Source organism: Centruroides vittatus, unplaced genomic scaffold (genome assembly GCF_030686945.1).
Source record: "Centruroides vittatus isolate TY-2023 unplaced genomic scaffold, ASM3068694v2 contig_828, whole genome shotgun sequence".
Lineage (NCBI taxonomy): Eukaryota > Metazoa > Arthropoda > Arachnida > Scorpiones > Buthidae > Centruroides > Centruroides vittatus.
In genome coordinates this window covers 1-13,673 of record NW_027122539.1, presented here as the reverse complement: position 1 = coordinate 13,673, position 13,673 = coordinate 1, and the positions used below count along the sequence as shown (strand labels likewise).

Genomic DNA, 13,673 nt, shown 5'->3' with positions numbered 1-13,673 from the left:
ATTGTGGCAGAACAAATCGCACCAAATTCCTCCATTTTTACTGCGGAGTTGCAGGCTATTTATTTAGCCTTAAAGTATATAAATAGGAAAGGTCATCGTTGCTGCATGATTTACACTGACTCAGTTAGTGCACTTCAGGCTTTGATCTCGTATGAACCTAGTTCTCACTCCATAGTGATTAACTCTTTATTGCCTGTATTTTTATTTTTTGATAAAAAATTTTTTAATTTCTCATTTTATCATCAGAAGAGGTGTTTGTTCACAGATAAGTTAATAAAAAAAAATTAAAATGTATAATAACAATTTTTTAATTATGGGACTTAGAAGTCCCGTCAGGCTTTACAGCACATTGGGACTTACAAGTTTTTTTTTGTTTAATATTACATAAATAAAATATTTTTATTTTATATATAGAACTTTTTACAGAGAAATTGGCAGATTAAATTCATAATTATGTATATTGATAATTTTTACAATATAATAATGTTAAAATTTTTAAAAAATAATGAAATAAACTGCAATAAAATTGCAGTTCATTTCATTATTGTAAAACTGCAATAAAATTCATTGTTTTAATAATTCATGATTGGTGAAAATCTATGAAACAATTTTTTTTCTGGTTTACACACAAGAAAACTTTACATAGTGTTCATCTTGAATGTGGTCTTGATTCTATATGCTTTGTAGCACAATATTCACATCGACCTCTATTAGAAACAAATTCGGGCCAATGTCCTCCCTGATTTTGTAATCTAATATCATTGCTTACAGAAAATGCTAATTTTTTTCTTTTCGGTAATGGATCAGTTGTTTGGTCTAACGATTTTCGTTTTGGTCTTCCTCTATTTGAAGATGCTTTTCTTCCTTTTGTTAATAAACCCTGCGATACTTGTCTTTTGAATTGCAAAAATGGAACTTTTTCATTCAAATCAGTGAAAATTATATAAGCATTCACAAGAGCCATTTCTATGATTGCAAAAAACAGTCTATGCCACCATTTCTTTGATCTTCTATTTCGATCATATAATGATCTTAACATGTCAGCTTTATCGACTCCTCCCATATGAGTATTGTAATCCTTGATAGCAAGTGGTGCTGGCACATCTAGTTTTGTTCCATCCTTCTGAGTGCGTTTTACATTTACGACTTCCGTTCCATGATAATTGGATAATAAATGAACACTTCGATTGTCTTTCCATTTGAAATATGCGATACCCTGATCAGATATTCTGAAATCATATTCTCCTCTTTTTAAGTCCTTGTCAATTGCCAGTTTTGGAAGTCCTGCTCGATTTGAACGAATAGTTCCACATGCATAAACACCCTGTGATTTTAAGTATTCAAACAACTCTAGAGATGTGAAATAATTATCCATTATAATTACAAAATTTCCATGATGAAGGGATGATGATAACTTTGCAACAACACTTCCACCGAGACCAAATTGTTTTTTCTTACGATCATCATGTGTTTTTCCTTGGTAAATTATAAATTCATATATGTATCCTGACATATCAGCACGACACCAGAGTTTATAACCTCTCTTCACAGGTTTCATTGGATTGTATTGCTTGAGGGATGAACGGCCTTTGAATTTTACCATGCTTTCATCTATGCTCTGGAATTGATCTGGTAGTCGGAATTTTTTGAAGTTTTCATTAATTGTAGTGATCAGTGGTCGTATCTTATATAGTCTGTCTTTGTTATCTAGAGGAATGGATAAGTTATCATTTACATGTAAGTTTGATAAAATTTGTTTATATCTTTCTCTTGTCATTACTTCTCGTACAATGGGAACGCATAAATCTATATCACTACACCAATAGTGACGGGTTTGTGGTAAACGATGATAACCGAAAAGAAATTGCAGTCCTAGAAATCCATACATTTCTCGTTCTATAATTGTCTTAATATTTCTTTGTTTTTGTTGGCTATACAAATTGCTTTGAAATACAATATTGCTTATTGTACTTTCTCCTAAAACTGTCAGGAAAACATCTGTTGATGTGGCTTTATTTTCAAAAAATTGATTTACTGTTCCTTTCGTTAATGAAAAAGAAGGAACAGTACTTACATTTTCACGTTTTCTAAAATTCCTTTTTATTGATGGATTAATAGCAAATTCTTCCTCATCAGAATCATCCTTGTCAGATTCTTCACTAAATAAAGCCGGAGCTATGTGAGTTTGTGGTGATATTTTATCACATTTATTCTCTGATTCATTATCACTACTGTCTTCAACAGGTGTATCAATATCTGATGGAAATTCTTCTAATAAAAGATCATCTATTTCTTCATCTATAAGTCTTTTATCCATATTATCTATTAAAACGTTAAACAAATTGATAAATCTATAAAAAATAATGTACAAAATACAAATTGCTAACATTTACAAAAAAATCTCCTTAGGCCTGAAAGGACTTAGAAGTCCCAAACATATTTTGACCTTTTACACATTAAATATAATTAATTCCAAAAATATAATATACTAAAATCAAACTACACATATCTAAAATATATATAATAAAATACAAAGACAGGTACCTTCAAAATAATAAGTAAAATCAAACGAGAAAGCAAGCAATATCAGCTACCACCATTCAAACTACAGAATTTCTCTGAACAAAGTGAAACTTGTTTCTATAAAACTGAAACAAAGACACTTTCAAGGTTACTGCCCCCTACAGGAGAAAAAAGACACTTCATACAATAAGGACCTGTAAGTCCCAGTAGGCTATAATGCATACACAATAAAATAAAAAATTTCAAAGTTAGTGGGACTAGAAAGTCCCGTCAGGCAATAAAGGGTTAAAATTCGTAAGCTGATTTGCCATCTTTTTGCGAGGAATTTCTCTATAAAATTTTGTTGGGTCCCAGGCCATGTAGGTATAAGAGGAAATGAAGAAGCTGACGCAGCTGCAAAGTCAGCAAGTCCTTCTCAGCATACAATGCATATTGAAGGAGGTGACTTGAAGCTAGTTGTTAAAAAACGACTAGAGGAGAGATGGCGAAATGTGTGGAACGTACAAGTTTACAATAAACTACACGAGATCAAACCTGTGATAGAAAATTGGACACAGAAGAAACCTTATGACAGGAGATCTGAGGTCATTCTTACTCGTTTGAGAATTGGACATACTCGACTGACTACAATACCTTTGAGGCCAGTCTGTATGTCAGTATTGCAACTGTAATGTAAGTGTTAAGCACATACTAAGCAATTGCATCGCTTCTGAATGGATTCGTAGGCAGCATTTTGGAAATGCAAGTTTTAAAGAGATTTTGGGCCAGAGGCCAAATGTTGATAAATTATTGAACTTTTTAAAAGTTACAAATATTCATAAAGAAATTTAATTAATTATTTATTTATTTATATCATATATACATCTTGTTGTTACAAAACCCATGCAGTTTAATTGTTGTATATTTTTGTTATTGGTTCTTTGTTTTTTGTTTTGTTGATTTTTATTGTTTATTGTTATTTATGTACATATATATACCATAAGTTGTGGCGCAGCTTGGCCTATGTGGCCCTTGTGCCAATAAACTTTAACCAACCAACCAACCAGTTTTTCTCTGCCAGGATGAGATCGTGGCAGAACAAATTGCACCGAATTCTTCCATCTTTACTGCAGAGTTGCAGGCTATTTACCTAGCTTTAATAAATGTAATTAGGAAAGGTCATCGTCGCTGTGTTATTTACTTTAGTGCACTTCAGGCTTTGATTTCGCGTGAACCTAGTTCTCACTCCATAGTGATTAAAATTCGCAAACTGTTCTGCCATTTTATTGCGAGTAATATTTTTGTAAAATTTTGTTGGGTCCCAGGCCATGTAGGTATAAGAGGGAATGAAGAAGCTGACGCAGCTGCAAAGTCAGCAAGTCCTTCTCAGCATACAATGTTTATTGAAGGATGTGACTTGAAGCTAGTCGTTAAAAAACGACTAGCAGAGAGATGGCAAAATGTGTGGAACGAACAAGTCCACAATAAACTTTACGAGATCAAACCTATAATAGAAAATTGGACACACAAGAAACAGTATGATAGGAGATCTGAAGTTATTCTTACTCGTCTGAGGATTGGACATACTCGGCTGACTCATCAATACCTTTTGAAGGGTGGTGACCAGCCGGTATGCCAGTATTGCATTTGTACTGTAAGTGTTAAACACATACTTTGCAACTGTGTTGCTTTTGACCAGAGTCGCAGACAGCATTTTGGAAATGCAACTTTGAGAGAGATTTTGGGCCAGAGGCCAAATCTTGATAAGATACTGAACTTTTTGAAAGTTATAAATATTAATAAAGAGATTTAAGTTAACTAATTTATTTATTACAGTAGTGAACCGAAGATCTGAATCAATTGGGGACTGGGGTTGTTCAGATTAGTTATTTGTTTCGATTTTTGATTATGTACGAATAAATATATTAATTAACCTGTTTGATGATCAAATTTTTCTTAGTTGTGTGTTGCTTCGTGTTGAATTTTTGTCGATTTTAAGCCTAATGAAAATTTTAATAATAATAATCGAGGCTATTGTATTGTTAAAAATTATTTCTGCATTTTGTACAAACAAAATAAATATATTGAAGAATATAAAAGCATGAAAATTATACTTTAGAAGTAAATTTAGTATTAAAAACGTTTGATTTAGCACGACACAGTCTGATGGAAAATCGTGCCTATTACCGGCGATTCCGATTACCGGGGTTTCGATTTACGAGTCTTTACTGTATATACTTATATTAATATTTTATGATATATATAACACAAAAACAAACAAGTGCAAATAAACAGAACAAAACAAATATTTAGCTTCGTTTAATTTTACTATTTGTCATGGTGCAGCATAGCCTATATGGCTTTTGTGCCAAAAAACTTGAACTAACCAACCAACCAAATAAGAATGAAACTGTGCTCAACGTACAAAAACTATTAACAAAGAAACACAATGTTGACTTGTCGAGTATTTTATTAGAGACTGAATCGGAACTTACTTGCAAGCTGATAAAATAAGACGAATGTTATATAGTTTACAGTACTTAAATTTCTGTGTTGGAAGTAAACATATTATTGAAACAGAAAACCCCTTAATGCTCATTGACGACTATAGCCGTCAAGCGTGATGTAATTTTGTAGCCCGTTTATAGCTATTTCCATCCAATTTTCAAAAATCGTTTCTATTCTCCCTATGGACAAGATAACTTGGCAAAGCTTATTTTACATTATATTGGATGTTATTTATGACCTCAGCAAATTTTGAAATTATACATTCAATAGAAGTTTATATTTTGGACAATTTTTGTGGTCTCCACCTGTTGAAAGAGTATACATGATCGAAAATTTCGTGATATATTTGACTGTTCATGGTAACTGATGCACTGCTGGCTAAAAACTGGTCTTCCCCTGAAATTTACTTGGGAATAACCCGCCAACATTGACAACCAGCTGTTTTCAAGGACGTTAAGCTTATTACATTGAACTGCGGCATATGTCACGTGATCTGTTGCGATTTTTTTGTTATTTGACAGATAATTTGTTTCTAACTAATACGTAATAAAGGAAATAAAGTTTTATACTAAACTTTTTTAGAAATGTATTTTTTAGTGTAAAAGGAGCAGAAGGGTTAAGATATTCTTTTTGTTATTCATGAAATATTGTACAACCACTGACTTTCAATATCAAAGATAGAAACACCCTAGATTTCAGACATGATGTCAAAAGGCCACATTGCTTTACCATACAGCAACCGAAGCTAAATTATGCCGTAATATATTCAGTCAAAAATAATTTCAATCTAAGATGGACTTGCACTGCTTTCAAAATAAACAGCTCATATCACCTTGGTCAACTCCTGTGATAAATGTTGACATTAGCTTAAAGCAGTTTCCTAAGGAATCCACTCCAGATTATGTCTATAGACAGCACTTTGATGAAATTCAACACCACGACAGGAATTTAATTTCTATTTATACAGATGGATCGAAATCGGTTGATTACGTCGGCTCAGCCTTTGTCTGCCAGGATGAGATCGTGGCAGAAACAAATTGCATCGAATTCTTCCATCTTTACTGCAGAGTTGCAGGCTATTTACCTAGCCTAAAAATATGTAATTAAGAAAGGTCATCGTCGCTGTGTTATTTACACTGACTCAATGCACTTCAGGCTTTGAACTTGTGTGAACCTACTTCTTCACTCCATATTGATTAAAATTCACAAACATTTATGCCATCTTATTGTGAGTCATATTTTTGCAAAATTTTGTTGGGTCCCAGGCCATGTAGGTATAAGAGGAAATGAAGAAGCTGACACAGCTGCAAAGTCAGCTAGTCCTCAGCATACAGTGCATATTGAAGGAGGCAATTTGAAGCTAGTTGTTAAAAAACGACTAGCAGAGAGATGGCAAAATATGTGAAACTCACGAGTTTATAATAAAGTACACCAGATCAAACCTATGATAGGGTTTCTTCTGTGTCCAATTTTCTATGACAGGACATCTGAGGTTATTTTTACTCGTTTTGAGAATTGGACCTACTCGGCTGACACATCAATAGCTTTTGAAGGACGATGACCAGCCTGTATGTCAGTATTGCAACTGTTTTCTAAGTGTAAAACACATACTGTGTGATTGCTCTGCATTCGAGATGAGACGTTGACAATGTATTGGAAATGCACGTCTGACTGAGGATGGCTCAGCATAGCTTATATGGCTCTTGTGCCAAACGAAACACGAACCAACCAACCAACCAACCTGACTGAGGTTTTGGGCCAGAGGACAAATCTTGACAATTTAATAGACTTTCTGAAAGTCAGTAATATGTATAGAGATTTAATTATAACTTTTATATGTACATTAGAGCATTGATAGTTTGACTTAATTGGGGACTGGGGTTGGTTGGATAACTGAAAAGTCGGATAACCGAAAAGTATGAAAAAATACATTATTAGTATAGTGTATTAGGCCTGGTTTAAATACTAGCCTCCCTTTCATGGTCGAGCCAGTGCTGCCAGCTAAAACATGCAAAAATTTAACAAAGTAGCCAAGACATAACCAAATATTGTAGCACATCATCACTAGCGGACATTTGAATTTGCCGACTAGAACGTGGTCGGTTAATCGGGGGGTCAGATAATCGATGCTCTACTGTATATTGTTGTGTGTTTATTTTAATTGTTGTGATTTTATATATTATATTAATTTATACAAATTGCCTATTTGCTCTGGTGCAGCTTGGCCTATATGGCCCTTGTACCATAAAACACTAACCAACCAGCTCAGGCTGTTGTTTCGTTCTGCTGCGATTAAAAATTAACTATAATCTGCATTTATTATCTATTTATCTAAATTAATCTTCTAAGAATAACTTTTGTAGCTATAACTCCTTTATTAGAGTATGCCATGATTGTCATGTAGTTATCATTTTTTTATTTATATGTAATTCCATACTTTTTAGGTTGAAATTAGCTAACTTTTAGTTGTTTTATTCTGCTTGAATGAGTAAGCATCGTAAAATTGTCTGGTGGAAAATTCACAGCGATAAAAACTGTTCCTTTACGTAAATGAACGTAAAACTGTAAACAAACGTTAGATAATTGCTGTTTTAGTCGTTTTTCATTTCTAGTTTAGCTAATTTTCATATTTATTGACGTTATTTAAACGAATAAGTGTGGGGTTTGGGGCCGTTATGATTTATATTACGCATGTTTTGGGTAGAGTCCTGCCACCAGGTGTATTTTACTGGACACACCACCGATTGGGATGAACTAAATGACTAAGTCACGACGGTAAGAGTTCCTTTGAAGTCCAGGAATGAGCCTTTCAGGAGGAAGAATACAGAGTCAGATATAATCAATTAAAGGGAATTTATTAGCAAAAAACTGAAAGTTCAGAACAACGATATAAAATCCGATTTCTGGAAATTTGCCTATCTTTATCTATACAACGAGGGGGTTACTTAACGGGGGGTATTTGAACAACATGACTCACAACATACCAGGTAAACAAGATGTCTTCTCTCGTCTGTTTAGACAGTCCGTCAGTCTCTTGATCCTGTTTCACTCTCGCTCTTTCTTGCTTGTACTGCTCTGGTATTGTCTGGACTGCACTGCCCCTCGATGTGGGTTCCTGTCCGTGGTGAGGGGACCTCCCAGAGATGGTTTAGAAACTCTTCTTTACCATCGCTGGGATCTGAACGCCCACCCACGTGTTTGCCGTGCGTGGTGTCCCGTATGCCGGAAAGGGGGATCCTGGTAGTTGAGGGGCAACATACCGTCCCCAACACACTGCTTTGGCCCCTGCTTCGGATAAACGGGAGGCTCAAATCAGGCTCCGTTTGAGTCAATCGGCTGGTCGTTGAGTCATTGTTGACCTCGGCTTGGAGTCAACCGATCGATGCAGACCGGGCAGACACGTCAGACAAGGTGTGCTCTTCTCGACTGCATTGTGAGGGTATAGCTCCTGGGAAACCCTGGTGCGACGGTCTATGGGAGTCTCCCATGTGACGGCACCCCCCTGTTGGGCCCCATGGTGGGTGGGGTCACTAGGAGCTGAATATAAATTCTTAAATATGGATACCAAAAACCAAAAACAAGCACAGACAAAAGAAAAGACCTCCAGCCAACCTGCTTACTTAATAGTGCATGCAACTGGAGAAAAACCCCTTGCTAAGTGTTCTCCTTTTTTGATTCAAAAGCTATTTGAATCAACCATTGGGCATTTAAAAAAAACGCAAAAATTGAGGTCAGGGGATCTAGTAGAAACAGCCTCTCCTCAACAAACAGTAAAGCTTTTGTCAATGAAGACTCTTGGAGACGTGGCAATTTCGGTCACACCACACGTAAGTTTGAACTCCTCACGAGGTGTGATATCTGAGTTTGACTTAATGTCTGAAGACGAATCAGACATTCAGATCGGCCTCTCAGACCAAGGTGTCACTTCCGTTCGACGCATTTCGATCCGTCGAGACGGCAAGTTGATACCCACAAAACATTTAATCCTCACGTTCAACAAGCCTACATTGCCATCCTTTGTTACAGCCGGGTATCTGCGCTGTGCAGTTCGTCCGTATATTCCAAATCCGCTGCGTTGCTTTAAATGCCAGCGATTTGGACATTCCCAGACGTCTTGCCGAGGCAAAAGCTTATGTGCACAGTGTGGAACTGAAGGTCACGACAGTACTGAATGTAAAAGTACTCCACACTGTGTGAACTGCAAAGATGCCCATCCTTCCTACTCCCGGAAATGCCCTGCATGGCAAAGAGAAAAAGAAATTCAACGGATAAAAACTGAGAAAAACATATCATATCCAGAGGCTCGTCGCATGGTCACTCCAAGTGCACCTATGCAACAAAAGACATTTGCTGCCGTGTTGAAATCTACTACGACACGTGGGGTTCAAACAGATATTTCTGTATCCCCAAGCGAATCTCTTACATGCCATGCAAGATGCTTATTGATCCCATCTACACAATCAGAAGAAAAGGAGATCACAAAGACTAAAACCTCTGTAAGTAAATCAGGGGTAACAACCAGAAATGTGGGTTCTAAAAAAGCCAGTAAGAACCCACTTAACAAACAAAGAGTGAAAGCAGCCCTCTCTAAAGTTTCAAAAAAATCAGAAGCTCAATCTGTGAGTGAGTTTTCTGACATATCTGACGAAGAGCCTAATACGGAGGTTACGAAACCAAAGTCACCTCCAAAAGAGAGACCCCCTGTTAAATTAAAGAGGGATACCCTCGCAAAGAATGCTACCTCAAACACATAATGGATTATAAAATAATCCAATGGAACTGTCGTGGTTTCCGCAACAACTTCTCTGACGTTAAACACCTGACATACTCTACCTCATCTCTCTGCGTGGCACTCCAGGAAACACATCTAAAACCTGGAGAAAGAATTTCTTTAAAAGGATTCGATCTTTACCGTAAAGATGACGACAGCCACACCCGCGCCAGTGGAGGTGTGGCTGTACTGGTTTCAAACCGCATCCCGTCTTTACCGGTACAAATAACAACAGAACTGCAAGCTGTGGCAGTCAGAATTTCAATTGGCGTTACTGTCACAGTTTGTTCGATATACTTGCCACCAGATGTCAGAGTCAATGACGATGAATTGGATGCCTTGGTTGAACAGCTGCCAACTCCATTCTTTCTACTTGGTGATTTCAATGGTCACAATCCAATGTGGGGCAGTCCCGACATCAATCGTCGTGGCAGGGCCATTGAGAGATTTATAGGCAATCACCAACTGTATATATTTAATACCGGAGAAGTGACATACTTCCATGCCCCAACAAGAACATTTACTGCCATTGATTTATCATTAGCTAGCCCAAACTTGTTTTCAGCATTTACATGGGGAGTTGGATCTAATCCACTCTCTAGTGACCACTTCCCAATATTTTTAAAATACCGAGGCAGAGAAAGCTGTGAAACAGCCCGTCCACCACGCTGGAAACTTGAAACAGCAGATTGGCCTGCATTTTCTTCTTTGGCTAAAATCACTGAGGAAATGGTCAATACTGCTGATATCAATGATGCAGTTGAAGCCGTCACATCGACTATTATTCAGGCAGCTGAAAAAACAATGGGGATAACATCAACCAGATATCCAAAGCATCCGAAACCATGGTGGAGTCAAAATTGCGAGGCAGCATTTAAAAAACAAAAGAAAGCATGGGGGATTTTCAGAAGATACCCCACTGCTAACAATTTGATTGCTTTTAAGAAAGCAAAGGCAAATGCCAGGAAAATAAGGAGGCAAAGCCAAAGGGATTCTTGGAGGAAGTATGTATCTAGCATAACATCTTCCACCAGCTCAAAAGCAGTCTGGGATAAAATCCATAAAATTAATGGGAAATATGCTTCTCATTCTCTGTCCATGTTGGAAAATAATGGCACAATAATCAGTGATATACGGGGTATTGCTGATCTGTTGGGTGAGACGTTTTCGGCTTCATCCAGCAATATTGTGTATACAAGGGATTTTCAGGTTTATAAAGCTCAAAGTGAAAAACAGTACTTAAACTTTTACTCCTCATCTAATGAGGAATATAATGTGCCATTCACCAGAATAGAATTACATAGAGCGATGTCTCGCTCGGGGAATACTGCTGTAGGCTCGGATAAAATCCACTACAGCATGATTAAAAATTTGTCAGACAATTCCCTTTGTAATCTTTTGAATCTGTTCAACAGAATATGGACAGAACATACCTTTCCTGACTCTTGGAGGCTATCTATCATCATTCCCATACCCAAGCCAGGTAAAGACTGCAAGAATCCCTCTAATTACAGACCAATCTCTCTTACGAGTTGTCTCTGTAAACTTTTTGAGAGAATGGTAAATGGACGTTTGATGTTCCTCTTAGAGGAAAAGGATTACTTTTCACCACATCAGAGTGGATTTCGTAGGAACAGAAGTACCACGGACAATTTAGTAAACCTTGAAGCATCTATACGCGAAGCGTTTGTAAGACGACAGCACTTAGTGTCTGTGTTTTTCGATATAGAGAAGGCCTATGATCGCTGCTGGCGATACGGAATACTTCGTGATCTGCACCAATTCGGATTGCGGGGTAATTTGCCAACTTTTATAAAAAACTTTTTACGGAATCGAAGATTCCAAGTCAGGATGGGCACAACTTTATCTAGGCCTTACACACAAGAAGAAGGTGTTCCTCAAGGTTCTATTTTGAGTGTGACTCTGTTTCTAATTAAAATTAACAGCATAGCTAAATGTCTTCCTCCCAGTGTGAAACACTCTCTGTATGTGGATGACTTTCAGATCTCCTGCCAGTCTAGTAATATGAGTTTTATTGAGAGACAACTGCAAACCTCCCTAAATCGCATAGACAATTGGTCCAAGACCAATGGTTTCAGCTTTTAACGTAGAGAAGACCTCGTGCATTCACTTTTGCCGAAGGCGTGGTTTGCACCTGGACCCTGAAATTTACCTAAATGGGGTTAAAATCCCAATGGTCAACGAAGCAAAATTTTTGGGTGTCGTGTTTGACCATAAATTGACGTTCTTACCACACTTGCGCAATTTGAAGAGTAGATGTTTAAAATCTCTGAACCTTTTAAAGGTATTATGCTGCTCATTCTGGGGAGCAGACAAATGTTCGATGCTCAGGATATATAGAGCCCTCGTTCGCTCTAAGCTGGATTATGGATGTGTTGTTTATGGCTCTGCGCGAGAATCTACTCTTCGGATGCTGGATCCAATCCACCATCAAGCATTGCGTTTGTGCACTGGTGCATTTCGAACTTCTCCTATTCAAAGTTTGTACGTGGATGCTTATGAGCCTCCACTATCTCTCAGGAGAGAGCAGTTGTCTTTGTTCTATTACATTAAACAGAAATCTTCTGGCTAAACCTTCAGTTTATTGTAGAGTATCAGATACTCAGCTGAAAAGATTATTTACAGCTCGCCCAAGTTGTGTCCCTACATTTGACATTAGAATGGAGAATGTAAGCAGCACGATTGACCTGGACACAAGCAACATTTCACAGGCCGAGGTCGATAATATATCACCTTGGTCAACTCCTGTGATTAATGTTGACTTTAGCTTAAAGCAGTTTCCTAAGGAATCCACCCCGGACTACATCTATAGGCAGCACTTTGCAGAAATTCAACATCACGACAGGAATTTAATTCCTATTTATACTGATGGATCGAAATCGGTTGATTACGTTGGCTCAGCCTTTGTCTGCCAGGATGAGATCGTGGCAGAACAAATTGCATCGAATTCTTCCATCTTTACTGCAGAGTTGCAGGCTATTTACCTAGCCTTAAAATATATAATTAGTAAAGGTCATCGTCGCTGTGTTATTTACACTGACTCAGTTAGTGCACTTCAGGCTTTGATCTCACATGAACCTAGTTCTCACTCTATAGTGATTAAAATTCGCAAACTGTTTTGCCATCTTATTGCAAGTAATATTTTTGTAAAATTTTGTTGGGTCCCAGGCCATGTAGGTATAAAAGGGAATGAAGCAGCTGATGCAGCTGCAAAGTCAGCAAGTCCTTCTCAGCATACAATGTTTATTGAAGGAGGTGACTTGAAGCTGGTTGTTAAAAAACGACTAGAGGAGAGATGGCAAAATGTGTGGAACGCACAATTCCACAATAAACTACACGAGATCAAACCTGTGATTGAAAATTGGACACAGAAGAAACCTTATGACAGGAGATCTGAGGTCATTCTTACTCGTTTGAGAATTGGACACACTCGACTGACTCATGAATACCTTCTGACGGGTGATGACCAGCCTGTGTGTCAGTATTGCAATTGTACTGTAAGCGTTAAGCACATACTGAGCAATTGCACTGCCTCTGAAAGGATTCGTAGGCAGCATTTTGGAAATGCAAGTTTTAACGAGATTTTGGGCCAGAGGCCAAATGTTGATAAATTACTAAACTTTCTAAAAGTTACAAATATTTATAAACAGATTTAGTTGTTTGTTTATTTTATATTTATACCTTGTTACTATATACACTTTAATTGTTATTTATTTTTGTTATCGGTTCTATGTTTTTTTTGGTTTTTTTCTGTTGTTTTATTTTGTTCTATTTTATTCTATTTATTATTATTATTTATTTATTTATTTATTTATACCATGTGTTGTGGCGCAGCTTGGCCTGTGTTGCCTTTGTGCCAAAAAACTATTAC

At 37.0% G+C, this 13,673-nt stretch overlaps 1 protein-coding gene across 1 annotated transcript; it reads right to left on the bottom strand.

Annotated features, from left to right (window-relative positions):
* Positions 1–649: 649 nt before the first annotated feature.
* On the bottom strand, positions 650–2,295 carry LOC136982425 (piggyBac transposable element-derived protein 3-like). Its single transcript, XM_067278913.1, has one exon. It carries the CDS (start codon positions 1,886–1,888, stop codon positions 650–652), a length of 1,239 nt encoding a protein of 412 aa, XP_067135014.1. The 5' UTR covers positions 1,889–2,295.
* Between the last annotated feature and the right edge of the window lie 11,378 nt (positions 2,296–13,673).

Excerpts from the sequence above, each read along its gene's own strand:
- LOC136982425 (XM_067278913.1), bottom strand. The coding sequence starts at position 1,888 with ATGTATGGATTTCTAGGACTGCAATTTCTTTTCGGTTATCATCGTTTA.